The sequence below is a fragment of the Mobula birostris genome, chromosome 10 (genome assembly GCF_030028105.1).
Source record: "Mobula birostris isolate sMobBir1 chromosome 10, sMobBir1.hap1, whole genome shotgun sequence".
Classification (NCBI taxonomy): Eukaryota; Metazoa; Chordata; class Chondrichthyes; order Myliobatiformes; family Myliobatidae; genus Mobula; species Mobula birostris.
The window spans coordinates 2,405,001-2,432,610 of NC_092379.1; the positions used below are offsets into that span (position 1 = coordinate 2,405,001).

At 45.5% G+C, this 27,610-nt stretch overlaps 1 protein-coding gene across 1 annotated transcript; it reads right to left on the minus strand.

Moving 5' to 3' along the window:
* chp2 (calcineurin-like EF-hand protein 2) lies at positions 1 to 27,610 on the minus strand. The gene is made up of 7 exons (XM_072271143.1): positions 27,467 to 27,610; positions 19,675 to 19,747; positions 10,002 to 10,082; positions 7,475 to 7,599; positions 6,440 to 6,501; positions 5,089 to 5,211; positions 1 to 1,622 (listed from the first exon to the last, which is right to left on the minus strand). The coding sequence occupies exons 1-7, from the start codon at positions 27,531 to 27,533 to the stop codon at positions 1,569 to 1,571; spliced, it is 585 nt and encodes a 194-aa protein (XP_072127244.1). The 5' UTR covers positions 27,534 to 27,610; the 3' UTR covers positions 1 to 1,568.

Below are 27,610 nucleotides of genomic sequence, written 5' to 3' on the forward strand. Positions count from 1 at the left end.
TCTTTATTGCTTAAATAGTTCATTACGGGTTATATGTAAAAGCACGTAAATGGCATTCATCATTACATCACCACATCATACATCATCTTAAGTTAAAAAATAAATTGTTTCATTCTCCAGGGCACCCGTCTTTTTCTTGCAATTAGATTTATGTATTGGAGTTACACACTCTTAACCCGTGATTTTAGTTCTGGTCTCAGCCAACCTCAGTGGAAAAAGCCTGCTTGCATTTACCCTATCTATACCCCTCATCATTTTGTATACCCTGTAGACAGGTGACCAAAACTGCACACAAAACTCCAAATTAGGCCTCCCTGACATCTTATACAATTTCAACGTTGGTGGATCTGTTGGAGAGAATTAGAGGATTTTCTTTTCAAAGCACAGCAAACGTTGGGGGATTAGGAGAGACCCAGGCACTTAAAAGGTAGGAGAACTCTACAGGGTGGGACTAGTCAGGATGGCATAAAATCAATGGGCTGAATGGCCTCCCTGGGTTATAGATGCCAGTAACCCACTGATTAACCATCTGCAGCTCCACTGGCTTCATTGTAGGGAGGTGGGTTCATTAGGTGCAGGATCCTACAGGAGATCACCCTCCCCTTCTGACACCCTCTGGTGGCGACCCAACTCAATGAGTTTTCAAACACCAGTGGATTCCTCCTCCTTGTTGAAGTGAGATTCTGTCCTTGGTAGACACACAGAAGCAGATCCTTGGTAGTGTATGTGGTTAAATGTGGGACTCCCAAACACCAGTGGACAGAGGGAGCAGAAAATTTGCCTCCCCGACCCCAGGGCAGAAATTTCCCAGCTCCTGAATGGTCCTGAGGTCAAGATGGCACCCGTGAACTAAGGCAATATTCGCTACGCTACAAACAATACTTTTAAATATACCTCTTTTGAATTACTCTCACTTCAATCTGTGGCATGTAGTTTCCCTCTAAGCAATGTATTTTTAAATCTACTTAATTACGGATTTCACAATCAATGGACCCTCTAAGCGGATGCAGGTTCATCGCCATGGCTGGAAGCAGGCAGGGGGGAATGGCAGCGAACGACTTCATGCCAGGCTGAAATGCAGAGGAATGAAGCCCCCTCACCCAGCGTCTTGTTAGGAAATGTGCAGTTGCTGGAGAATGAAACTGAGGACCTGAGGGTGAGATTGCTGTATGAGAGGGATAGGAGAGATTGTTGTATTCTATGTCAGAGTGAGACATGGCTTTCTGCCAGCACGCCAGTGATCAGAATAGAAGGCTTCTCAGTTTACAGAAAGATCCAAACTGCTAATTCGGAAAAGGCAAAAGAAGAACAAATTTCAGGGTTGTGTATGGTAACATGTATGTACTTTGATAATAAAGTTACTTTGAACTTTGAAATCCTGGAAAGGAAGGAAGGGTGGGGGGTGAGGGGAAGAAATGGCTCGAGCCTTAAGATATAAATTTTGACGAGGAAGCCTATCACACGCAGAACAGACAGTTTATGTTTTCAATCCGGTAACCAGACTCGAAACCCAGTGGGTGGATCATAGAAGGAGCTCCCAGGGGTTCCTTGCCACAGTCCTCTGGATCTCACTGAAGGAATCGAATGCTCATCTTGTGCTCCAGGTTAACATTCTCAAGGCTCTGTGACAGAGGCAGAAACAGAGAGACATCATGGTGTTTGCTCAGAACGAAACTGAAGTCAAGCCAAATGTATTACCATCTGCCCAAGTACGGTGAAGTTCATGTATCAGACCATGAAGCACCAAGTCAGGATCAGGTCAGAACAGATTCATTTATTCATCTCGTATACCTGGGTGGCCGGGTGGAGATACGACTCTACCAAAGGAGGTGTAAGGCACTTCTTCCCTCCGCTAGCCTGCAGGTCACCCTTGGGCAAGATGTAGCACCTCCTGGGCAATCCACCTCCCACCCCAGCGCTCCCCACCACCCCCCGGATCAGGGTCACATGAAGCCATGGGAGCAGGTGGTGGATGGCCGTATGAGCAGCCGGTGCAGATCACACGTCCTGGTTGTTCATCCCAGTTTGGCAAAAGAATAAATCAAGGAAGGTAGTGCACCCGTGGCTGACAAAGGAAATTAGGGATAGTATCAATTCCAAAGAAGAAGCATACAAATTAGCCAGAAAAAGTGGCTCACCTGAGGACTGAGAGTCCAGCAGAGGAGGACAAAGGGTTTAATTAGGAAGGGGAAAAAAGATTATGAGAGAAAACTGGCAGGGAACATAAAAACTGACTGTAAAAGCTTTTATAGATATGTGAAAAGAAAAAGATTGGTTCAGACAAATGTAGGTCCCCTGCAGACAGAAACAGGTGAATTGATTATGGGGAGCAAGGACATGGCAGACCAATTGAATAATTACTTTGATTCTGTTTTCACGAAGGAGGACATAAATAATCTTCCGGAAATAGTAGGGGACAGGGGGTCCAGTGAGATGGAGGAACTGAGGGAAATACATGTTAGTAGGGAAGTGGTGTTAGGTAAATTGAAGGGATTAAAGGCAGATAAATCCCTAGGGCCAGATGGTCTTCATCCCAGAGTGCTTAAGGAAGTAGCCCAAGAAATAGTGGATGCATTAGTGATAATTTTTCAAAACTCTTTAGATTCTGGACTAGTTCCTGAGGATTGGAGGGTGGCTAATGTAACCCCACTTTTTAAAAAAGGAGGGAGAGAGAAACCAGGGAATTATAGACCGGTTAGCCTAACATCGGTGGTAGGGAAACTGCTGGAGTCAGTTATCAAAGATGTGATAACAGCACATTTGGAAAGCGGTGAAATCATCGGACAAAGTCAGCATGGATTTGTGAAAGGAAAATCATGTCTGACGAATCTCATAGAATTTTTTGAGGATGTAACTAGTAGAGTGAGTAGGGGAGAACCAGTGGGGATGTGGTATATTTGGATTTTCAAAAGGCTTTTTGACAAGGTCCCACATAGGAGATTAGTGTGCAAACTTAAAGCACACGGTATTGGGGGTAAGGTATTGATGTGGATAGAGAATTGGTTGGCAGACAGGAAGCAAAGAGTGGGAATAAACGGGACCTTTTCAGAATGGCAGGCAGTGACTAGTGGGGTACCGCAAGGCTCAGTGCTGGGACCCCAGTTGTTTACAATATATATTAATGACGAATGAGGGAATTAAATACAGCACCTCCAAGTTTGCGGATGACATGAAGCTGGGCGGCAGTGTTAGCTCTGAGGAGGATGTTAAGAGGATGCAGGGTGACTTGGATAGGTTAGGTGAGTGGGCAAATTCATGGCAGATGCAATTTAATGTGGATAAATGTGAAGTTATCCACTTTGGTGGCAAAAACAGGAAAGCAGATTATTATCTGAATGGTGGCCGATTAGGAAAAGGGGAGGTGCAACGAGACCTGGGTGTCATTATACACCAGTCATTGAAAGTGGGCATGCAGGTACAGCAGGCGGTGAAAAAGACGAATCGTATGCTGGCATTTATAGCAAGAGGATTTGAGTACAGGAGCAGGGAGGTACTACTGCAGTTGTACAAGGCCTTGGTGAGACCACACCTGGAGTATTGTGTGCAGTTTTGGTCCCCTAATCTGAGGAAAGACATCCTTGCCATAGAGGGAGTACAAAGAAGGTTCACCAGATTGATTCCTGGGATGGCAGGACTTTTATATGATGAAAGACTGGATGAACTAAGCTTATACTCGTTAGAATTTAGAAGATTGAGGGGGGATCTGATTGAAACGTATAAAATCCTAAAGGGATTGGACAGGCTAGATGCAGGAAGATTGTTCCTGATGTTGGGGAAGTCCAGAATGAGGGGTCACAGTTTGAGGATAAAGGGGAAGCCTTTTAGGACCGTGATTAGGAAAAACTTCTTCACACAGAGAGTGATGAATCTGTGGAATTCTCTGCCACAGGAAACAGTTGAGGCCAGTTCATTGGCTATATTTAAGAGGGAGTTAGATATGGCCCCTGTGGCTAAAGGGATCAGGGGGTATGGAGGGAAGGCTGGTACAGGGTTCTGAGTTGGATGATCAGCCATGATCATACTGAATGGCGGTGCAGGCTCGATGGGCTGAATGGCCTACTCCTGCACCTATTTTCTATGTTTCTATGGTTATGTGACCACTGACACCAGGCAGACAATCTCTGAAGAGCATTGATAATGGCTGGGGTCACCCGTCTTGTAAAGACACTGTCCAGAAGATGGCAATGGCAAACCACTGGCTCAGGGTGGAGGAGACCTGCTCAGGGGTAAAATTAGGAACGGCACAGTAGAGTACGTGGTGATTCATGTTACACTTTACTGTGCCGGAGATCAGAGCTGAATGTGTGCTGTTTTCTGTCAGGAGTTTATACCTTCTCCCAGTGACTACGTGGGTTTCCTCCCACGCTTCAAAGACGTATAGATTAGGGTCAGTAAGCTGTGGCCACACTACTTGGCACCAGAGAATGGTGACACTTGTGGGTTCTCCCCAGCACATCCTCGAACTGTGTTGGTTATTAACGCAAACAACATATTTCACTGTATATTTTGATGTACAGGCGACAAATCTAATCTTTAAAAAACTTCATCTTTAGAACCCAGCTCCCTCCCGACCCAGGTCCAGCCAATCCCGAACCTCACCTGGCCTGGCCTTGGCCTATCCTGAACATGCTCAACCTTGGCGAATCCTCAACCAGCCTGGCCCAGACCTAGCCAATCCTAACACGCCAGGCTTTGCTGATGCCAATCCTGAACCAGCCCAACTTCGGCCAATCCAAATGCAGCCAGTTCAAATCTATTGAGTCCTGTTGGTTACCGGGGCCCAACATGAGCCATTTTTCTTCATCACTACAGTGATCTCTCTTCCAGGCCGCGCACTGAGCTCCTGCAGACTAGTGGAACTGCCGGAAGGGTGGAAGGGTGTCATAGGGAAGTCCGAATCCGGTAGGATTTGCTGGAACATGATTAGCAGATGGATTCGAACCATCTCTCACCTCAGTCGCCACTGACACCTGCAGGTAGAGCTCCTCCCTCCCACCCACGCCGTGCCGATGGAAAGACCCACCCAGATCCCGACTGTGGGCCTGACCTCACACTGAGGCCGAGAGAGAGCAGTGAGGGCGGGCGTACCTTCCTGAACTCCTCGAAAGAGATGGCACCGTCACCGTCTAGATCAGCCTCCTGGATGGTGCGGTCAATGATACTGTCCAGTTGGTCCTCCGTGACCTCTGCCTCCATCATCATGAACAGCACCTGAGGGGGAAGGACAGACCTTTGGCTTTCATCTTGGCCCAGGAACCCCATTCTGGTTTAGATTCAGTTTTATTTATCAGGTGTACATCGAAACATACAGAGAAATGCGTCGTGTGTGTTAACAACCAACACAACCTCAGGACGTGCTGGGGGCGGCCCGCAAGTATTGCCACACATTCCACTGCCAACATCGCATGTCCACAATGTCAACAGAGCAACATGAGCAACAACAATCTCTTTCTCTCTCTCTCTTTCTGTCCCACACACACTGAAATCTTTACAGAGATTGTTGGAATAGACATTTTTTTGTTAAGATACCATGTTTTGGGTGTTTTCTGTAGTGTTGGAGGTCACATTTTCTCAATCCCATGTTTAAACATAGAAACATAAAAAAAATCTACAGCACAATACCAGACATCCCACCCTGCAAAAACTGATTTCAGGGAGGTAGCACCATCAATTTGCGGGAGACTCCCGGAACTTCCAGGAGAGGTGGGATGTCTGTAATAGAGTAGCTCCTTAGCAGCCGGCCAGCTAGTTTAAATAACGTTAGCTATGCTAATGAACGAATGACTCCTGTTAAACTCACCTCAACATGTCTTTTACAGTCTTAACCCACCATGGGCAATAGAAAAGTCACTGTTGCAAACAGTGCAGCGAGCAACACTGTCATTATTTTGACTCCTATTAAGTAGGGGTACACTTTAGTGTAGTCTGGGGTGATGTACGTTTTATATTTTCTTTTTTTTCTGGAACACTCTGCCATGGCGTGCTCTCGCTCTCTCTCTCTCGTGGTCGCTAGCACGCTCTCGCTTGCTTTCTCTCTCACTTGCTTTCTCTCTCTCTCTCTCTTGCTTGCTTGCTCTCGCTCGTTCGCTCTCAAAAAAATTGATTTCTGTGATATTGTATATAATTTGCGGGCATCAGGGAGCCACTATTAATATGCGGGAGACTCCCGGAACTTCCAGGAGAGGTGGGATGTCTGCAGTACAGGCCCTTTGGCCCACAAAGCTGTGCTGAACATGTCCCTACCTTCCTTACCTTACTACCTAGGCTTTACCCATAGCCCTCTATATTTCTGAGCTCCATGTAGCCATCCAGGAGTCTCTTCAAAGACCCTATCGATTCTGCCTCCACCACCATCGTCGTCAGCCCATCCGCACACTCACCACACCCTGCGTAACAAACTTACCCCTGACATCTCCTCTGTACCTAGTACCTAGTTTACCTGGTAGAGTTCGTCTCTCGAGATTTTCCCATCCTTGTCCTGGTCATACAGCTCAAAGGCAACTGAAATATGACAGAGAAAAGCCGTCAATCATCTCGGCTGTGCGCCACTAAACCTTTGATTTAAACCGCTGCACCTCTTTCCCTTCCTTACCTGGATCATCCTTCGATAACCCTCCCTCCTCCCGCAGTCCACCAATCGCACCTCCCCCCTGCCTCACCAATGCCCCTTTCTCCGACACTATTCATTCCACTCCCTGTTCCGATGTCGTGTTTTGACCTGAAACATTGCCAACTCATTCCTTCCTCCCTCTCCACTGCAGTTGCTGCTCGATCTACTAAGTCTCTCGAGCAGCTATGGTCTTGGGTGGTGGGGTGGAGATACGTCTCTACCAAAGGAGGTGTAAGGCACTCCTTCCCTCTGCTAGCCTGCTGGTCACCCTTGGACAAGGTGTAGCACCTGCTTAGCCCCTGATCAGGGTCATGTGAAGCCATGGGGGCAGGTGGTGGACAGTCGTATGAACAGCCGGTGCAGATCACAACTCCTGGTTATGTGACCACTGTCACTAGGCAATCTCTGACGAGTATCGATAATGGCTGGGGTCACCCGTCTGGTAAAGACACTGTCCAGAAGAAGGCAAAAACAAACCACTTCTGCAGAGAAAAAAAAAATCTGTGGAATTCATTGTTGCTGATTGCAGTGGAAGCCAAGTTATTGGGTATATTTAAAGAGGAGGTTGACAGGTTCTTGATTAGTCAGGATGTCAAAGGTTATGGGGAGAAGGCAGGAGATTAGGATTGAGAGAGATAATAAATCAGCCATGATGGAATGGTGCAGCAGACTCGATGGGCCGAGTGGCATCATTCTGCTCCTATGGTCCTGTGGTTTGAAGGAAGGACAGTGAAGAAACAGCCCATGATAGTTGAACCTAGTTCTCTCCACTGAGGTTCTGAACTTAATCTGGTGTCCCACCACAGTAGAAGTACCAGGCTTGTCCCTGATGGTTTGGTGAGATGTGCTACTTGCTATACTCACACCGCAGCTTGTTGTCTCGGCTATTAATTGGTTCGGGGGCCTGAGGATCTGATGACTTGACCTTTCCGATGGGCCGGAAGCACGCCAGGATGCGGACAAATGAACGGAAGTCCAGCGTATCCTTACTGGGAAAATAGAGGAAGGTGAGTTAGGGAAAGCAGCTGAGGGGATGGTGCAACAGCACTTCTCTCTAAAAGTTATTACTTTTAGTTATTACCAAACAACACAAAGCAAGACCCCATTCACCTGCTTTAGCCCCAAAGTCTATCAGGTCACCCTCTTTGAAAATTATTCCATTGATTTCTGAATGGAATCAGTGAATTTCAGTTGAATTTTGTTCGCCATATAGATTTACATGTATTAGGAATTTGCTGTGATGTGTTAGTCAGTGGGACATGCAACCAAAACAACATTCAACACTTATAAAGAGTAAAGAATTATATAAAATAAGGTTAGTGCTTGACACCCATAATTGGAATAAATTGTGCATAAATACAGATGCTGTAACGCAGACAGAAATCAGAGGGTGTGGAGGAGATTCACCAGGAGGTTGCCCTGGGTCGAAGGGCTTTCGTTACAGGGAGAGATTCGATAGGCTGGGACAGTATTCCCTGAAGCAGCGGAGGATGAGGGGCATTAGAATCGGAATCAGAATCGGTTTATGATTGTCACATGTACAGATCTACAGTGGAAAGCTTGTCTTGCATACTGTTCATACAGATCAGATCATTACACAGTGAGGTAGAACAAGGTAAAACAGTAACAGAATGCAGAATAGAGTGTAACAGCTACTGAAAAAGTGCAGTGTACGTTAACAATAAGGTACAAGATCATAACGAGGTAGATAGCCAAGAGACTATCTTATCATACAGGAGTCTGATATCAGTGAGATTGAGTCTGGTGGTACCCACGTACACTAGCTGACCATTTTTTTGCACTATTTATTTATTTTTTTCATATATGTATTTCTTATTGTCATTTATCATTTTTAATTATGTATTGCAATGTACTGCTGTAGCAAAGCAACACACTTCAACACACATACCAGTGATATTAAACCTGATTCTGATTTGGGACGTGCTTTCAGGCTTTTGTGTCTTCTGCCCAGTGGGAGAGGGGAGAAGACAGAATGTCTGGGGAGGGTGGGGTCTTTGGTTATTCAGGCTGCTGTACTGAGGCAGTGAGAAGTGTAGGCAGAGTTCATGGAGGGGAGGCTGGATCCTGTGATGTGCTGAGCTGTGTCCACAAATTCCTCAAGGGTCACAAACAAAGGATTTGTCATGATAAGCTGTTCTTCATCGAAATAGAATGCTTTTGATGTGGAGAAAAATTGGTAAGAGTTGACAATCGTGCCAAATTTCTTTAGTGAGGCACAGATGGAGTAGATATTAGGCTATAACACAATCAGATATAGGAGCAGAATTAAGCCATTCAGCCCATCAAATCTGCTCTGCCATTTCATCATTTCCCTCTCAATCCCAATCTCCTGCCTCCTCCTTGCAACCTTCACATCCTGACTAATCAAGAATCTATCAACCTCTGCTTTAAATATACCCAAAGAACTGGCCTCAGCAGTTGCCTGTGGCAAAGAATTCCGCAGATTCAGCACACTCTTGCTAAAGAAATTCCTCCTCATCTCAGTTTAAAAGGATGCCCCTCTATTCTCAGTCTGTGTCCTCTGATCCTAGACTTACTCACTTGTAATATTAAGCAGCACTATTTCCCACACTGGGGTGGTTAAAATCCACACTGATTTCGAATTGGAATTCAGAAGAACAAGGGGTGACCTCAAAGGAATCTATTGAACGGCGAAAGACCTTGATCGAGTGGATGTGGAGAGGATGTTTCCTATGGTGGGAGAGTCCAAGACCAGAGGACACAGCTTCAGAATAGGGGGCCCCTTTTTTTAAGAATGGAGCCGAGGAGGAATTTCTTTAGCCAGAGGGAGGTGAATCTGTGGAATTCATTGCCACAGGCAGCTGTGGAGGCCAAGTCTTTGTATATATTTAAGGCAGAAGTTGATAGATTCTTGAACAGTCAGGGCATGAACGGATACAGGGAGAAAGCAGGAGATTGGGGCTGAGAGGGATAATGGATCAGCCACGATGAAATGGTGGAGCAGACTCAGTGGGTCAAATGGCCTAATTCTGCTCCTGTATCTCATGCTCTTCTGGTCTAATCGGCTTGTCCATACAAGACAGAAGATAGAGGTCTCTGGTGCTGTTCTGACTGGAGCTCTCTGAGTAGTGCTGTTCCACAGGGATCTGAACTGGGACCTCTGCGGTCTGTGATATCAGACTAGGTTGAAAATGTGGTTGGGTGTGTTAGTAAGCCCTCCTGTGCTCTTGGATATGTGATGCCAGGGGTCGGCCACACTGCGCTACTGGGATGAGTTCAGTGTTTTATGAAGCTTTAGAGTAACTTCCCAGATCCTTCACCCATCTGCTCGCCTTCTCTTCACCCCCCCCCTCAACCAGAGTAGGAAGGATATCCCCCTTCCCCACAAGCCCCAGCCTCAGCCACTCACCCATCAGGAAAGAAGGCGTTGATGATTCGCTCTCCCAGAGGATTTACCGCGAGCGCTCCGATGCGCTGGAAGTCGGGCCGGCTGGAAAGCAGAAACAACCAGGATGTGCATTTGTGTGGCGCCTTATCACGGCCGGCAGGAATCCGCAAAGCACCGGACCCTCTACTCACTTCTCCCAAGTGCAGACCTTTGCTGCGTCCTCGGCCACGGGGGTTGGTTCACGCTCAAAGGTGTCACAGAGCGCAGTGGTCAACTAGTGTTTGGACTTGAAACGTGGCCCAGGGCACAGAAAGATCCTTAATCTATTACAAATAGGGATTTGGAATCTTTATCACAAACAAGAGAAAACCTGCAGATGCTGGAAATCGAAGCAATACACACAAGATGCTGGCGGAATCTTTATTATTGGTCTAACACAAGTAGATATCATTCTGATTTAATGCCTGAACCGTTGGTAATTCTGCCAGTGTAGCACTCCCCCAACGTCGCCCCCTAGAGTCTCAGGTCGAGTTTCTAGTCTGGAATATAGTTCATGTCTTGGTTTGGCATCGTGTAACTTGGCATCCCTCCCTCTCCATGGGGAAGGAGGTCCCCCAGCATTGCTTTTTCTCGCACCCTGTGGTACCATCAACTCAGAGCTGTGTCAGAGGGACCCTGGCATCGTCCAGAGCAAGAGATCTGTGAAAGGTGGCACAAAGAAATACAATCTTTAAGCCTTCTTTCACCAGTCATCAGCATCTGGGGTGGAGGGGCCACTGTGCAGGATCGGAAAAACTGCAGAAGTTCGTGAACTCAGCCAGCTCCATCGTGAGCACGGGACACCCCAGCATCCAGGACATCTTCAAAAGGTGACCTCCATTGTCACAGACCCCCATCACCCAAGACGTGCCCTTTTGTCATTGCTACCATCAGGGAGAAGGTACAGGAGCCTGAAGGGACACAATCCCATTTCAGGAATGGCTTCTTCCCCTCGGCAACCGATTTCTGAACTGACAAAGAGCTCATGAACTCTACCTCACTATTTTTGCTCTCTTTGTGCACTATTTACTTAATTATACTGTACTACCCTCCTTCCCTTCCCCTGCTTTTCTTTTTATTTTGGCATCTTCCAGCTTCCTTTCCAATACTGAGGAAAGGTCTCGGCTCAAAATGTCAACTGTTTATTCATTTCCATAGATGCTGCCTGACCTGCTGAGTTCCTCCAGCATTTTGTCTGTGTTCCTCTGGATTTCTATCTGCAGATCTTCTCATGTTTACATAATAAAATAATAAAGGCAACCGTTAGTCTTGCGAGACCATGGACCTGCCCCTGGAAAGTCTTCACTCTCCAGGGCGCAGGCCTGGGCAAGGTTGTATGGAAGACCAGCAGTTGCCCATGCTGCAAGTCTCCCCTCTCCACAACACCAATGTTGTCCAAGGGAAGGGTATTAGGACCCACACAACTTGGCACCAGCGTCATCGCAGAGCAATGTGTGGTTAAGTGCCTTGCTCAAGGACACAACACGTTGCCTCGGCTGGGGCTCGAACTCACGACCTTCAGGTCGCTAGTCCAATGCCTTAACCACTTGGCCATATGCCCACAATAATTATTATTGTAATTTATACTGTATTTTGTATATTGCCACAAAACAACAAATTTCAATGTTAATAAACAGGATTCTGATCCTGATTAATCTTCTACATTAATTGGCAGGATATAACCCATAAAAGTATTGTTGGAACACGCACACGAAATGTTAGAGGAACTCAGCAGGTCAGGCAGCAGCTACGGAGAGGAATAACGAGTCGAGACCCTTCCTCTGGACTTGCCTTGCAGTTCATGCATCCGGTGCCAGGATCCTCACCTCCCACCAGAGTTCAGTTCTTCTTGTTGTAACAATGGACTCTGTCCTCCGCGGCCAAAGCTATCTACATCTATCTTGTGTGGAGCACAAAGGTTGCACATTGAAGATAGGAACGTGATCATAAATCTTTTTATTAAATAACGCAAAGCCATCAGACCCTCCTGCAACATCTTGGGTGAGGGTGGAGGGAGCACAGGAGCTCCTCTAGTGGTTAAACCAGTCACTGCAGTGTCAAACAATGTTCAAAGCTCCAAGTAAATTTATTATCAATGTTCAACCCTGAGGTTATCTTTCCTGCAGTTATTAATGGGAAATCAAGAGATACAATAGATTATGTGAAAAACTATAAATAACAGACAGACAACCAATGTGCAGTGGAGGACAAATTGTGCAAGTTATATATAAATAAATAATACAGAGAACTAGGTTCCAAGGTCCAATCTATTGAAGTTCTTCTGACTAAGCTGGGCTGGGAGTGGCTGTAGGGGTAGGACTTTGGAGGAAAAGAGACGACCCAGCTCACAAGCTGGGGAGCCAAGTTTAGGGAGGGGGTAAATCTGCAGTCTGAGCACCTCACGGGTGTGTGATGGCACGGTCACGCAGTGGTTAATGCTATTGCAGTGACAGTAACCGGGTTCGATTCCTACCACTGTCTATAACGAGCTTGTGTGTTCTCCCCGTGGAATACCAGGGTTTCCTCCGGGTGCTCTGGTTTCCTCCCACAGTCCAAAGTCCGATGAGAAGTAGATTCATTGGTCACATGGGTGTGATGGGATGGCGCGGGGTTGTTGAACTGGAAGAGCCTGTTAATGCTCTGTATCCCTAAACAAACACATCACAACACCAACATTTCATATTTTTTCATACAACGATTAGCTTTATTTGTCGCACCTTCACCGAAACTCACAGTGAAATGAGACATTTTGTACCAACAACCGACACAATCTGAGCATTGTGCTGGGGGCGCCCCACAAATGTCGTCACGCTTCCAGCACCAACGTAACATGCCCGAAACTCAGCACCCTAACCATTCATCTTTGGAAACTGGGGGGAAACCGGAGGCTCCTGGAGGAAGTCCATGTGGTCACGGGGAAAACGTACAGACTCCTCACAGACAGTGACGGGAATTGAACACTGATCTGGCAGCTCGTGCTGTAATCGTGTTACGCTAACCGTGCCACCCCAAATGCAAATTGTTCTTGGGCCCACTATTCAGCTACTTATAAACACCAGAAGATTCGACAGATGCTGGTTGATCCAGAGCCACGTATCAGGAGTCCTGATGTAGGGTCTCGGCCCGAAACATCGACTGTTTCTCCGTAGATGCTGCTGGGCTTGTTGAGTGCCACCTGCAGTTTGTATGTATAGCTCAAGCTACTTAGCTGTGGGGGGCGTTCTGTCCCAATTGTTCCGAAACGACCAATGCCTATTGGCCTTACGAGGAAATAAGTTCACAGGTTTGGCAAGTGAGACAGAAGACATTGACTATGAATAAGTGTGTTAATCATTTATTTACAAATAGTAAAACATTTCACCAAACATCCAAGTCCCCCCAAGTTACACAGCTACAAGCCAAAGATTCAACAAACAGAAACTTAGCAAAGTACGCACGTGGGACCTGCTACATCTGCAGCATACGTTCCCAATGGTTCCGGGCGCAACCTCAGTGTGAAGATGAGTGCCCGAAGACAAAGGAAAGGTGCCCGAGACCGCACACCGGTGTTGTGACACAGAGGGAATGGCGGTAAAGAGCTGCTGCATCCTTCGAACAGCCAATCGATGACTGGCGTGGTAGAAGAGGCTTTTGACTGACAAGCAAACTAACGCCCCCCACATGACTATTGGTCAGCTAACAACCAATCCCAAGCTGACTTTTATTAAATGGACATTCCTCCAATCAACACCCTGAAGGCCCCTTAGGTAAACCATTTAAGTAGTCATGCTTTCAGATGTATTGAATCGAATTGACTTCATTCCTTACATCCTTCGTGTCTGTGAGGAGTAAAAATCTTTACGCTACATCTCCATCTAAATGTGCAATGTGCAATTTATAGTAATTTATAATAAATAGTATGTACAACAGGATAGTCAATATAGCATAGAAATACAATTGTATCAGTGTGAATTAAGCAGTCTGATGGCCTGGTGGAAGAAGCTGTCCCGGAGTCTGTTAGTCCTGTCTTTAATGCTGTGGTACCGTTTCCTGGATGGTAGCAGCTGGAACAGTTTGTGTTTGGGGTGACTCAGGTCCCCAATGATCCTTCGGGCCCTTTTTACACACCTGTCTTTGTAAATGTCCTGAATCATGGGAAGTTCACAACTACAGATGTGCTGGGCTGTCCACACCACTCTCTGCAGTTCCCATACCAGGCAGTGATGCAGCCGGTCAGGATGCTCTCAATTGTGCCCCTGTAGAAAGTTCTTAGGACTTGGGGACTCATGTCGAACTTCTTCAACCGTCTGAGGTGAAAGAGGTGCTATTGTGCTTTTCACACCACTCAGCCGGTGTGTACAGACCAAGTGAGGTACTTGGTTTTGTTTATGCCAAGGAACTTAAAACTGTTCACCTTCTCAACACCAGATCCATTGAGTTCTGGTTGTGTGTTTTTACTGAATAAAGAAATATTTTGAGTTTTGGTTTTGTTCTATCTCCTGGCTTTGGGTCTCATCAGTATTAATTGGCAGGAGGAGAAGATGGTGGTGCGACGCAGCGTGCACAGTCTCTCCGGTGAAATGATATCGTATTTGTTAAATAGGGTACCGTGCACAATTCTGATTTGCTGGAGACAGCCATGAGAAGCATAGAGGAACATCTGGAGAAACTTCTGAAATGCCCGCCTCGCTGCTGCTGCTACTGTACGATCGAGAATCTCCGGAGGGAAGGCCCCAGATCCTCGGCTTTGCCTGCTGCTGGCGGCCGAGGCTGGGGTCGAAGTGCTCGGCAGAGATGGTGCTTGGTGCTCGGTGTCGGAGGGCTGGACGGAGGCTTGAAGTTTTTGGATGACTCAGAGTCGGACTGTGGTTGGGTATGGCAGGGAGAGTTTTCTTCCTTCTCCCCTCTGCGTGAGATGTGGGACTTTCGAGAGACTTTGAACTTTTTTTTACCGTGCCCATGGCCTGTTCTTCATCAAGTTACGGTATTGCTTTGCACTGTTGTAACTATATGTTATAATTATGTGGTTTTTGTCAGTTTTTCAGTCTTGGTCTGTCCTGTGTTTCTGTGATATCATACTGGAGGAATATTGTATCATTTCTTAATGCATGCATTACTAAATGACAATAAAAGAAGACTGTGTGTCCTCATAATCTGAAAAAAAGCAAACACAGCACCAATGAATTATCAGCTTCATACAGCCAAGAACTGTCGTGGACTATCCCAGATGAAAAGTGAAGCCCTCAGGATGAAATATTGACAGACCATTCCCCCCACCCCCCACCTCGCCCACTGATGCTGCTTGGCCTGCTGAGTTACTCTAGCGGATATTTTTGTTGCTGCGGATTCCAGCTACTCCGATTTCTCAATTTACTGAGATGTCCTTCGTCTTCAGCCCAGGTAAGTCTTCCACTGGAAGCAAAGTGGTTTAGACTGAATAGACAGTCACCATATAACAAGGTGAACCATCTTCTGACAGTCCAGCCTTGAAGGGGAGTGTGAGTCTGGGTTGAGCCGTCTCCAGCCCAGGGGAGGGGCATCATTTGGCTCATTCACTCACAATGCCCTAGCCCAGGTGACTATTATAGAGTCGTAGAAAAGCACAGCAGAGAAATAGGCCCTTCAGCCCATCTAGTCCCTGCTGAACCATTTAAGCTGCCTACTCACTTGGACCTGCATGGGGACCATAGCTCTCTATACCCCTCCCATCCATGTAGCTATCCAATCTTCTCTTATCTAACACTTGGAAATTAAATTGGGCAAACAGGCCATTTGGCCCATCTGTTCCCTAATGTCTGCCCTGCAAATAATCAGCAAGGCTAAATTTCAGGCCTCACTGAAACTCTACACAATTTGAGTATTTTATAAGATACCTTCTATATCTAAGATCAATATTTATTTTTTGACTCTAACTTTCATTTTAGTGATTTAAATTTAGTTATCAGTGTGGGGCAGACAATTTATCAGCAATGGTTTACCGCTGCCAAAAATATCTGAAGTATTTCTGTATCGTTGAATGATTTCTGGCCTGTTTTGTTCCCTGCACTCCCGCATGGGTAAGGGAGTGTGGTGGCAAGTTACTGGATTGGACCAGGCTGAATTCAAATGCCAACAGGGTAGCTGGAGAATTTAAGTACAAATAATTAAATAAATCTGGAATTTTTTAGAACCCAATGATCGGGCCAGATTGAAAAGGTTGTGTCAGGGCCAGAGCTGAGGGACGGGTCAGTCAGCTCACTCCTCTGCGAGGTTTCCTCATCTCTGAACTGAACTCCAGCTATGGCCTGCGACTAACGGGTTGTTGCGTTGCCTGGTTTCATGTGTCACTTTCCACTCACTGTGAACTTCAGTCCTGAATGCTATTAGATTAGATTATGGGGACACACAGTCCTCTTTTATTGTCATTTAGTAATGCATGCATTAAGAAATGATCCACTGTTTCTCCAGAATGATAACACAGAAACACAAGACAAACCGATTGAAAAACTGACAAAAACCACATAACTATAACATATAGTTACAACAGTGCAAAGCAATACTGTAATTTAATGAAGAACAGACCATGGGCATGGTAAAAAAAAAAAGTCTCAAAGTCTCTCAAAAGTCCCATCATCTCACGCAGACGGTAGAAGGAAGAAAAAAAACTCTTCCTGCCATGAGCTTCCAGTGCCGCAAGCTTGCCGATGCAGCATCCTGGAAGCACCCGACCAAAGCCGACTCTTGAGTCTGTCCGAAAACTTCGAGCCTCTGACCAGACCTCCGACACCGAGCACCATCTCTGCTGGGCGCTTCGATTCCGGCCCCAGCAACAGGCAATAGGCAAAGCTGAGGATCTGGGACCCTTCCCCTCTGGAGATTCTCGATCGCACAGCAGCAGCGGCAGTGAAGCAAGCATTTCAGAAGTTTCTCCAGATGTTCCTCTGCGTCCGTGCTTCTCACATCCATCTCCATCAAATCAGGATTGCGCACGGCCCCCTAGTTAACTCATACGATATCACTTCGGAGCGGCCGCCCCCTGCTATTCGCTTACTTTTACTGTTTGCACGATTTGTCTTTTTTTTCTCTGCACATTGGGGATTTAAGGGGTCTATTGGGTTTCTTTGTTTTGTGGCTGCCTGTTAGGAGACAAATCTCAAGATACATACTTTGGTAATAAATGTAGCTTGAACTTTGAATATAGCAGACTGCTGAAAGTGTCCATCAAATCAACAAAAAAAGAACGTTCTGGAAATCTTCAGCTTCTGCGGTAAGGACATGGTTTACCATGGTTTACAATTTAGGTGTGTAGAATCCTTCATCAGAACTGGCTGTGTCCTGGACCTTAAGTGTTGCCTGTTCCTCATTCCATGGACACTACCCAAGTCAGTGAGTGCCTGCAGAATTTGCTCTTTTCTCTCTGATTCCAGCATCTGTGGTTTCTCTGATTTCCACCGGCTTTACTGACGTCTTCCATGGATGGACCTGGACAAGGCTGAATGTAACCTCCTACCCACCCCTGGTGGGCCTTTAACTGCCTCCCTAGCTCAGAGGCAAGGAGGGAGGGATGATAAATGCTGGCATTGGCGGCAACACTGTCCCTACCTTGTGAACAAGTGGGGCCTGTCCCCAGAGGCTGCAGGGCTCAGAGCTCCCCATTCCTGCTCCCTGAGCTGTTGTAAAACGATCGTCAGCTTCTTGCAGCCCAGTTATTGATTGACTTCTGCCGTCAGTCGCTATGGTTTCACAGGTATTTAGTGGCATCTCATGTCAAAGTCATTTTGGTGCAGTGTACCAGGTACAGAAGGACTTTGTCCTGCTTTCTGAGTTCCTCTTCAGACCATATTTCCTCACAACTTATGAAAGCTGGGCCAAAGGGACTGTTTTCATGTTGTATGACTCCATAAGTGGAGGGAGCATGGACCGATGATAAGAGGCATAGATCATGTCGACAGCCAGAGACTTTCACCTTGGACAGAAATGGCTCATACAAAGGGGCATCAGTTTAAGATGATTGGAAGGGAGTACAAGGTGGATCCTGATCTGGGTATAGGCTAAGCTATAGCGTTGTGTACTTACTATTCCAATAGTATTTGAGTGCTCTTGTATATAAATACGCTAAGTACTTAAGTCATCACACTATCACAAGATATGTGCACGCCTCACTTCAAGTAAAGACCATAAGACGAGACAAAGGAGCAGAAGCCGGCCATTCGGCCCATCGAGCCTGCTCTGCCATTTTATTATGAGCTGGAGTCAGATCCGTATTTCAGACTCCCGTGTCTTCCTCGATTTACTTTAAAGTTTTGAAGTTGCAAGACATAACGTTGGTGACAAGGATAGGGTAGGTGGCTACTGCTGTCAGAGCCACAATCCGCAGTCGCAGAGTCAAACCCCTACAACCACCATGAAGGAGCCGCAGAACCTGAGGCCATTTCGCAGCCACAAGTCTCACCTGCCCAGCAGAGTGACCTCCCCTCCCCACCGCCCACCCGCGTCAGGAAAGACATTATCCCACAAGAGTAAGAAATCCTCCACTGCGATTAAACCCTTAAGACTGAAAGGGGCAATTATATAGTAGTTGTATTATATAGTGCACTGTGTATGCAAGACCACAAGACAAAGGAGCAGAAGTCAGCCATTCGGCCCATCGAGTCTGCTCCGCCATTTTATCATGAGCTGATCCATTCTCCCATTTAGTCCCACTCCCCCGCCTTCTCACCATAACCTTTGATGCCCTGGCTACTCAGATACCTATCAATCTCTGCCTTAAATACACCCAATGACTTGGCCTCCACTGCTGCCCATGGCAACAAATTCCATAGATTCACCACCCTCTGACTAAAAAAATTTCTTCGCATTTCTGTTCTGAATGGGCGCCGTTCAATCCTTAAGTCATGCCCTCTTGTACTAGACTCCCCCATCATGGGAAACAACTTTGCCACATCCACTCTGTCCATGCCTTTCAACATTCAAAATGTTTCTATGAGGTCCCCCCTCATTCTTCTAAACTCCAAGGAATACAGTCCAAGAGCAGACAAATGTTCCTCATATGTTAACCCTCTCATTCCTGGAATCATTCTAGTGAATCTTCTCTGTACCCTCTGCATTCTGTATTGAGTTGGAGTTTTTAGGTAAGCAGGGAGGAGTGTTGTACATTTAATACTTCGATAGTATTTGAGTAATCATATATATATGTTGTTTGATTAAGTATTCTTGTTTGTTTAAATAATTCATTACTGGTTTCTGTAAAAATACATGAATGGCATACGTGATACCACATGATACGAGCACGCCTCGCTTCAAGTAAGGATGAAGCATTTCAGACTCCCATGTCTTCCTTGAATTACTTTAACGTTTTGAAGTTTCAAAACAGAACATTTCGACTGGACTGTATAAAGAACACTGGATTTAATTTTCCAAAGGGTACTTGTCCACCATTATGACCATTTATTATTGACACTGGATTTTTATTTCAAGGTGTTATTTCATTGTTTGAATTTAAAGAGCCAGCTGATTTGATAAGATTTGAACCCCTGCCTGTGGGTCTTTGGCCCAGTCCTTTGCTGCTAGCCCAGTATTGAGCCACAGTTGGTCCAATAAAAGCTCCCTAAGATTTGGGCGAAACAGTAATGTTTCTTTCGGGGGGGGGGGTGCATGCCGCCAGCGTATTCAGTAGCCACGCTTCATGTCTGCTTACCTCAGCTTCCCTATGTTGCTCTGGTCCAACGCTTCAAAACGATCATACAGACGGCAGATGTGGGACTTGGAAACTAAACAGAGAAGGAAGATTCATAAACAGACAAGATTCTGCAGAGGCTGGAAATCCCGGATAAGACACACAAAAGATGCTGGTGGAGCTCAGCAGGTCAGGCAGCATCTACGGAGAGGAATAAACAGTCAACGTTTCAGACTGAGACCCCGCATTAGGATCTCGGTCTGAAACGTAGTATATTCCCCTCTACAGATGCTGCCGGGCTTGCTCAGTTCCCCCAACATTTTGTGTGTGTTGCTCAGGTAATCGGTGCATGCCTGCTAAACAGCAACCTGGTCTTAAACAGGGATATCCCGGCCACTCACAGCCTTGCAAAGAAACCACTGATCCCTTTAGATCCCAACCTAATACATAGACACACTTCCATTGCCTCCCAAAGTCCAACACCACGTCCCCATCACGAGAGATGGAAATGGGTAAGGCTGGCCAGCAGGGCTCTGGTGAAGCTGTATAAGCCAGTTCCCTGTACTGTGGATGGAATGGATTGCAGAAACATTGATGAACTCCAACCATATCATTGACTTTGGACGATGAAGATGGGAGATCATCAGTTCCCTGTGCTCCACTGGAAGTTAAGGGCCCAAGAAGAAGGCACCTCCATTAATCATGTCACTGGCCCCAGTGGACCAATAGTGGGGAATCTACACTCTTTCTGCACAATTTTGGTGAATCAGCTGATCCACAAAAGGCCATTTACTCTCAGATTCAACTGGAGCTCCACAAGTCCCTGCCCTTCCCACTCTACATCACTCCTTCCTGGATCTCCACAGGTCCCTCCTCTTCCCATGGTTCATCACTCCCTCCTGGATCTCCTCAGGTCCCACTCTTCCCACCCTACATCAGTCCATTTCGGATCACCACAGGTCTCTGCCCTTCTCACTGAACATCACTCCTTTCCATTCTGCTGTGCCAATCAGTCCTTATTTAGCTCCTGGGAGCTCACTTCTGATATTTCAAGTTTAAGTTCAAGGTCAGTTTATGGTCATTCAGCTGTACACATGTACACCGCCAAACCAAACAATGTTCCTCTGGACAAAGCTGCATATACAGTACTGCGCAAAAGTCTTAGCAACATGTAAAAAAAAGTTGTAAAGTGAAGATGCTTTCAAAAATAATGAAATGAAGAGTTTCTAAATATCAAAAAGAATCATTATAATGAGCATAAATAGTGAAAAACTAAATCAAATCAATATTTGGTGTGATTATTCTTTGCCTTAAAAACCACACCAGTTCTCCTTGGTACATTGTGGTGCAGTTTTATAAGACAGTTGGCTGGTAGGTTGTTCCAAGCATCTTGGAGAACTTGGCACAGTTCTTCTGCAGACTTTGGCTGTCTTGCGTCTGTCTCTTCAGGTAATCTCAGACAGCCTTGATGATGTGGAGATCAGGGCTCTGTGGAGGCCATGCCATTGACACTACATAAAAAATCTAGGGTGCCTAAGACTTTTGCACAGTACTGTAATTCATACACATAACACATAAAGTAATATTACCACAAATAAATTAACAAATAAGGCGCATTTACCACACAAGAAAAAAGGAAACTGTATGAGCTACTGGCACTTCATATGTGATGAGACCTGGGTGGAGACAGGGAGTTCAGCATCTCATAGCCTGGGGGAAGAAGCTGTTTCCCGTCCTGACAGTCTTTGTCCTAATGCAACAGCGCCTTCTGCCAGATGGTAGGGGTCAAAGAGCTTGTTGGACAGATGCGAGGGATCATTGACAAAGCTAAGGAACCTGAATGCAGTGTTCTTGACAAATACTTCCAATGGGTGGAAGGGAGACCCCACTGATCCTCTCAGTGATCCTCACAATCCTTTGTAGGAACTTGTCAGATTCCCTGCAATTCCCGTACCAGACAGTGATGCAGCTGGTCAGGACCCTCTTGGCTAGATTGTGGGGTGGGGGAGGTTGTGGAGAGATCACTTGTCTCAATCTCCTCAGAAAGTGGACGCTGCTGTGCTTTCTTGACTAAAGAGGTGTTCTTGAGGAACCAGGTTAGATGGCAAGTGAGATTTCCCAGAACCTCAAGATGTTCCGAGGACTTTGATGAACTTTCACTGTAGAAATGCAGAAAACTCACCAGATTTGTGCGCAGTGGGAGGCCACATCGTAAGACAATAATATGAAGCTAATCTTATTTTAAATCACAGGTCTTGTTGGTCAAGGGGTTATTTTTATCCCTGAAAGGTAGTACCAGGGGGTTGCAAACTCAGCCAGCTCCACCATGGGCACTAGCCCCCTCAGCATCCCGGAAACTTGAAAAAGTGATACTTCTAGAAGGCAGCATCCATCATTAAGGGCCCTGGTACCCAGGTCATGCCCTCTTCTCATTGCTACCATCAGAGAGGAGGTACAAGAACTTGAAGACACACATTCAACGTTTTAGGAACAGCTTCCTCCTGTCCACCAACAGATTTCTGAATGGTCCCTGTACACGACTTCACTACTTTTCCTCACTTTCTGCAACATGTATTTATTGTTTTCTGTCTATTTTTGATTAGAATTTATAGTGTTTTTTGTGTATTGCATGGTACTGCTGCCACAGAACAAACACATGTCACACCATATTGTATGTCACTGATTATAAACTGGATTCTCTCTCTCTCTGTCTCTCCCTCTTTCTCTGTGTCTCTCTCTCATTCTCTCTCTCCTTTTCTTTTCCTTTCTCTCTATCTCTCTCATTCTCTCTATCTTCCTTGCTCTCTCATTCTATCTTTCTTTCTCTCCCATACTCTTTCATTCTCTCTCTCCTCTCTTTCTCTCTCTCTGCCTCTTTCTCTCATTCGCTCTCTTTACTGCTCCCTTTTTCTCTCTCTTAATCACTCTCCCTTGCTCTCATTCTCTCTCTATCGCTCCCTTTCTCTCTTTCATTCTGTCTCATTCTCTCTCTCATTCTCCCTCTCTCTTTATTGCTCCCTATCTCTCTCTGTCTATATATTTATCTCTCTATCTCTCTCTTTACTGCTGCCGCAGAACAACAAATTTCACACCAAATACACTGATATTAAACCGGATCTGATTCTGATTCTAACTATACTGTACCTTGGACCAGATCCCAGCCTCAGGTTTGCATGCAATTCCCCTAATTCAGAGACAAGAGGCAACGAGCAGTGGTTCTGGCAGGAGTGTCTGGGTGCACAGTGGTGCCACTGTCTCATGGTGCCAGATACCCAGGACTGATCCTGAGTTCAGGCGCTTCGGTGAGGAATTGTCGCGTTTTCCCTCTGAGCACGTGCATGTTTCCCGCCGAGTGTTCTGTTTCCTCCCAAATCCGGAAGGATAATTGACTGCTGTATTTTGCCTTGAGAGTGGGGGTTGGGGGGTGGGGAGTTAATAGGAGTGTGGGGAAGACAAAATGGGATGAGTGTAAATGAGTGGTTGGCTACGTGGGTCACTGGGTGGGAGAAAGGGAGGGAAGGGGCTTGTTTCTCTGTTGTTATTTTGCTGTTGTTGTTATTGTTGTTTTATAACCATAGAACCATATAACAATTACAGCACGGAAACAGGCCATCTCCGCCCTTCTAGTCCGTGCCGAACTCTTACTCTCACGTAGCCCCACTGACCTGCACTCAGCCCATAACCCTCCATTCATTTCCTGTCCATATAGCTATCCAATTTTACTTTAAATGACAATATCAAACCTGCCTCTACCACTTCTACTGGAAGCTCGTTCCACACAGCTACCACTCTGAGTAAAGAAGTTCCCCCTCATGTTACCCCTAAACTTTTGCCCCCTAACTCTCAACTCATGTCCTCTTGTTTGAATCTCCCCTACTCTCAATGGAAAAAGCCTATCCACGTCAACTCTATCTATTCCCCTCATAATTTTAAATACCTCTTTCAAGTCCCCCCTCAACCTTCTACGTTCCAAAGAATAAAGACCCAACTTGTTCAACCTTTCTCTGTAACTTAGGTGCTGAAACCCAGGTAACATTCTAGTAAATCTTCTCTGTACTCTATCTTGTTGACATCTTTCCTATAATACGGTGACCAGAACTGTACACAATACTCCAAATTTGGCCTTACTACTGCCTTGTACAATTTTAACATTACATCCCAACTCCTATACTCAATGCTCTGATTTATAAAGGCCAGCATACCAAAAGCTTTCTTTACCACCCTATCCACATGAGATTCCACCTTCAGGGAACTATGCACCATAATTCCTTGATCCCTCTGTTCTATAGCATTCTTCAATGCCCTACCATTTACCATGTATATCCTATTTTGATTAGTCCTACCAAAATGTAGCACCTCACACTTATCAGCATTAAACTCCATCTGCCATCTTTCAGCCCACTCTTCTAACTGGCCTAAATCTCTCTGCAAGCTGTGAAAACCTACTTCATTACCGACAACGCGACCTATCTTCGTATCATCTGCATACTTACTAATCCAATTTACCACCCCATCATCCAGATCATTAATATATATGACAAACAACATTGGACCCAGTACAGATCCCTGAGGCACACCACCAGTCACTGGCCTCCAATCTAACAAACAGTTATCCACCACTACTCTCTGGCATCTCCCATCCAGCCACTGCTGAATCCATTTTACTACTTCAATATTAATACCTAACGACTGAACCTTCCTAACTAACCTTCCGTGTGGAACCTTGTCAAAGGCCTTACTGAAGTCCATATAGACAACATCCACCACTTTACCCTCGTCAACTTTCCTAGTAACCTCTTCAAAAAATTCAATAAGATTTGTCAAACATGACTTTCCACACACAAATACATGTTGACTGTTCCTAATCAGACCCTGTCTATCCAGATAATTATATATACCGTCTCTAAGAATACTTTCCATCAATTTACCCACTGCTGACGTCAAACTCACAGGCCGACAATTGCTAGGTTTACTCTTAGAACCTTTTTTAAACAATGGAACCACATGAGCAATACGCCAATCCTCCGGCACCATCCCCATTTCTAATGACATTTGAAATATTTCTGTCAGACCCCTTGCTATTTCTACACTAACTTCCCTCAAGGTCCTAGGGAATATCCTGTCAGGACCCAGAGGCTTATCCACTTTTATATTCCTTAAAAGCGCCAGTACTTCCTCTTCTTTAATCATCATAGTTTCCATAACTTTCCTACCTGTTTTCCTTACCTTACACAATTCAATATCCTTCTCCTTAATGAATACCGAAGAAAAGAAATTGTTCAAAATCTCCCCCATCTCTTTTGGTTCCACACATAGCTGTCCACTCTGATTCTCTAAGGGACCAATTTTATCCCTCACTATCCTTTTGCTATTAATATAACTGTAAAAACCTTTTGGATTTATTTTCACCTTACTTGCCAAAGCAACCTCGTACCTTCTTTTAGCTTTTCTAATTTCTTTCTTAAGATTCTTTTTACATTCTTTATATTCCTTGAGCACCTCATTTACTCCATGCTGCCTATATTTATTGTCGATATCTCTCTTTTTCTGAAACAAGTTTCCAATATCCCTTGAAAACCATGGCTCTCTGAAACTTTTAACCTTTCCTTTCAACCTAACAGGAACGTTAAGATTCTGTACCCTCAAAATTTCACCTTTAAATGACTTCCATTTCTCTATTACATCCTTCCCTTAAAACAATTCGTCCCAATCCACTCCTTCTAAATCCTTTCGCATCTCCTCAAAGTTAGCCGTTCTCCAATCAAAAATCTCAACCCTGGGTCCAGACCTATCCTTCTCCATAATTATATTGAAACTAATGGCATTGTGATCACTGGACCCGAAGTGCTCCCCAACATATACCTCTGTCACCTGACCTATCTCATTCCCTAACAAGAGATCTAACACTGACCCTTCTCTAGTTGGTACCTCTATGAATTGCTGCAAAAAACCACCTTGCACACATTTTACAAACTCCAAACCATCCAGCCCTTTTACAGTATGGGTTTCCCAGTCTATGTGTGGAAAATTAAAATCTCCCACAATCACACCGGAGCCTCTCTAGCATAAGAACAGGGATTGTTAGGCTGGGGAACAGCTTCCTGCCCCAGGCTGTGGGACCTCTGAACACCCTGTTAGCACCCAGTGCACGTTATTTATGACAGTGCCAGCAGCATAATACTGTTGTATATTTAACTATATGTCACAGAGTGTATGCACTTTATGTAAACTTGTACATCTACAGAATACTTATTACATTATTCTGTTGTGTTAATATTATTTTCTGTGCTGTATGTACTGTATTTTCCTCCTCTGGTACGGGGGGAGAGGCTACAGCACAGGATTGAAATAAGCTGTAAACTTGTTGTCCTCCACATGGGCACCAGTGTCTGTAGCATCCAGGACCCCTACAAGGAGCGATGCCTCAAAAAGGCAGTGTCAATCTTCAAGGACCCCCATCACCCAGGACATGCCCTCTTCTCATTGCCACCATCAGGGAGGAGGTACAGGAGCCTGAAGACACACACTCAATGATTCAGGAACAGCTTCTTCCCCTCTGCCATCAGATTTCTGAATAGATATTGAACTTATAAACACTGCCTCTCAATTTTTGCACTACTTATTTAAATATATATATTTACAGTAATTCTCAGTTTTTTCTCTAATACGATGTATTGCAATGTACTGTTGCCACAAGACAACAAATTGCACAACATATGACGGTGATATTAAACCTGATTCTGATCTGGTCCTAGAGGAATGATGTTTTGTTTAGCTGTATACAGGCTCTTGAACTGAATTGACTTTATTTCTTACATCCTTCACATACATGAGGAGTAAAAATCTTTATGTTATGCCTCCATCCAAGGGTGCAATGTGTAATTTGTAGTAATTTGTAATAAATAGTATGTACAACAGGACAGTCAGTATAATATAGAAATACAGCTGTGTCAGCATGAATTAATCAGTCTGATGGCCTGGTGGAAGAAGCTGTTCCAAAGCCTGTTGGTCCTGGCTTTTATGCTGTGGTACCGTTTCCCGGATGGTCGCAGCTGGAACAGTTTGTGGTTGGGGTGACTCGGGTCCCCAGTGATCCTTCTGGCCTTTTATACCCACCTGTCTCTGTAAATATCCTGAATAGTGGGAAATGTTTATGGTTGAATGACGAAACCTGGTCCCAGAGAACGATGTTTCGCTTAGCGGTATACATGTGTACGGCTGAACGGTGGAATTTGAACTTTAACCCAGACACTGTCTGATCTTCCACAATGGAAGGACTTCACTACGCTGTTCTGAAGAATACCCGAGTTAATTCCCCGAGCACACTTATGTCTCAAATGTTACTGTAAAAACGATTGTCAGGTCACAGTCACAGCTCTTTCCCCAGGGTCACAGCTCTTTCCCCACGGTCTCTCTCCACACATTTTATTTGCTCATGCACAACATCACAAAGGGGATTTCATAGTTGTGAAGCAGAAGAGTCCAGTTTGGAAGATGCTGCCGACGTCCCCACATCCCCACCCGCCCTGCTCCAGCACCGTTCAGCCCGATGCCAGCCAAACCCAACGTTCTGAAACACCAATTTCTACTCAGGAAAGGAACACGCCCCAGATTATGAAGAAGCATTGAGAGCAAGCAGAGGGAGTTTGCCAAGAATTATTTGCTCTGTAACAAATTCAACTTCTATTGACTCTGTGCTTTACCAAGGGCTGGAAGTGGGGACATTCCCTTTTTAAACACGGACAACACTCAAGACAAGATTCCACCCACAGTTACAGCTGGAATAACCCCAAACAATTTTGCGCTCACTCACAGCCTGTCTCTTGCATGATTTCCGGAAGGTTCTCGATCTTAGGGAGGTGAGATGAGTATAGTCCCATTTCTCCACCTGTTCCTCCGCCCTGCCCGGACTCCACACCTCACTCTGCTGTTCGGGCACCCCCCGCTCGGCACGTGA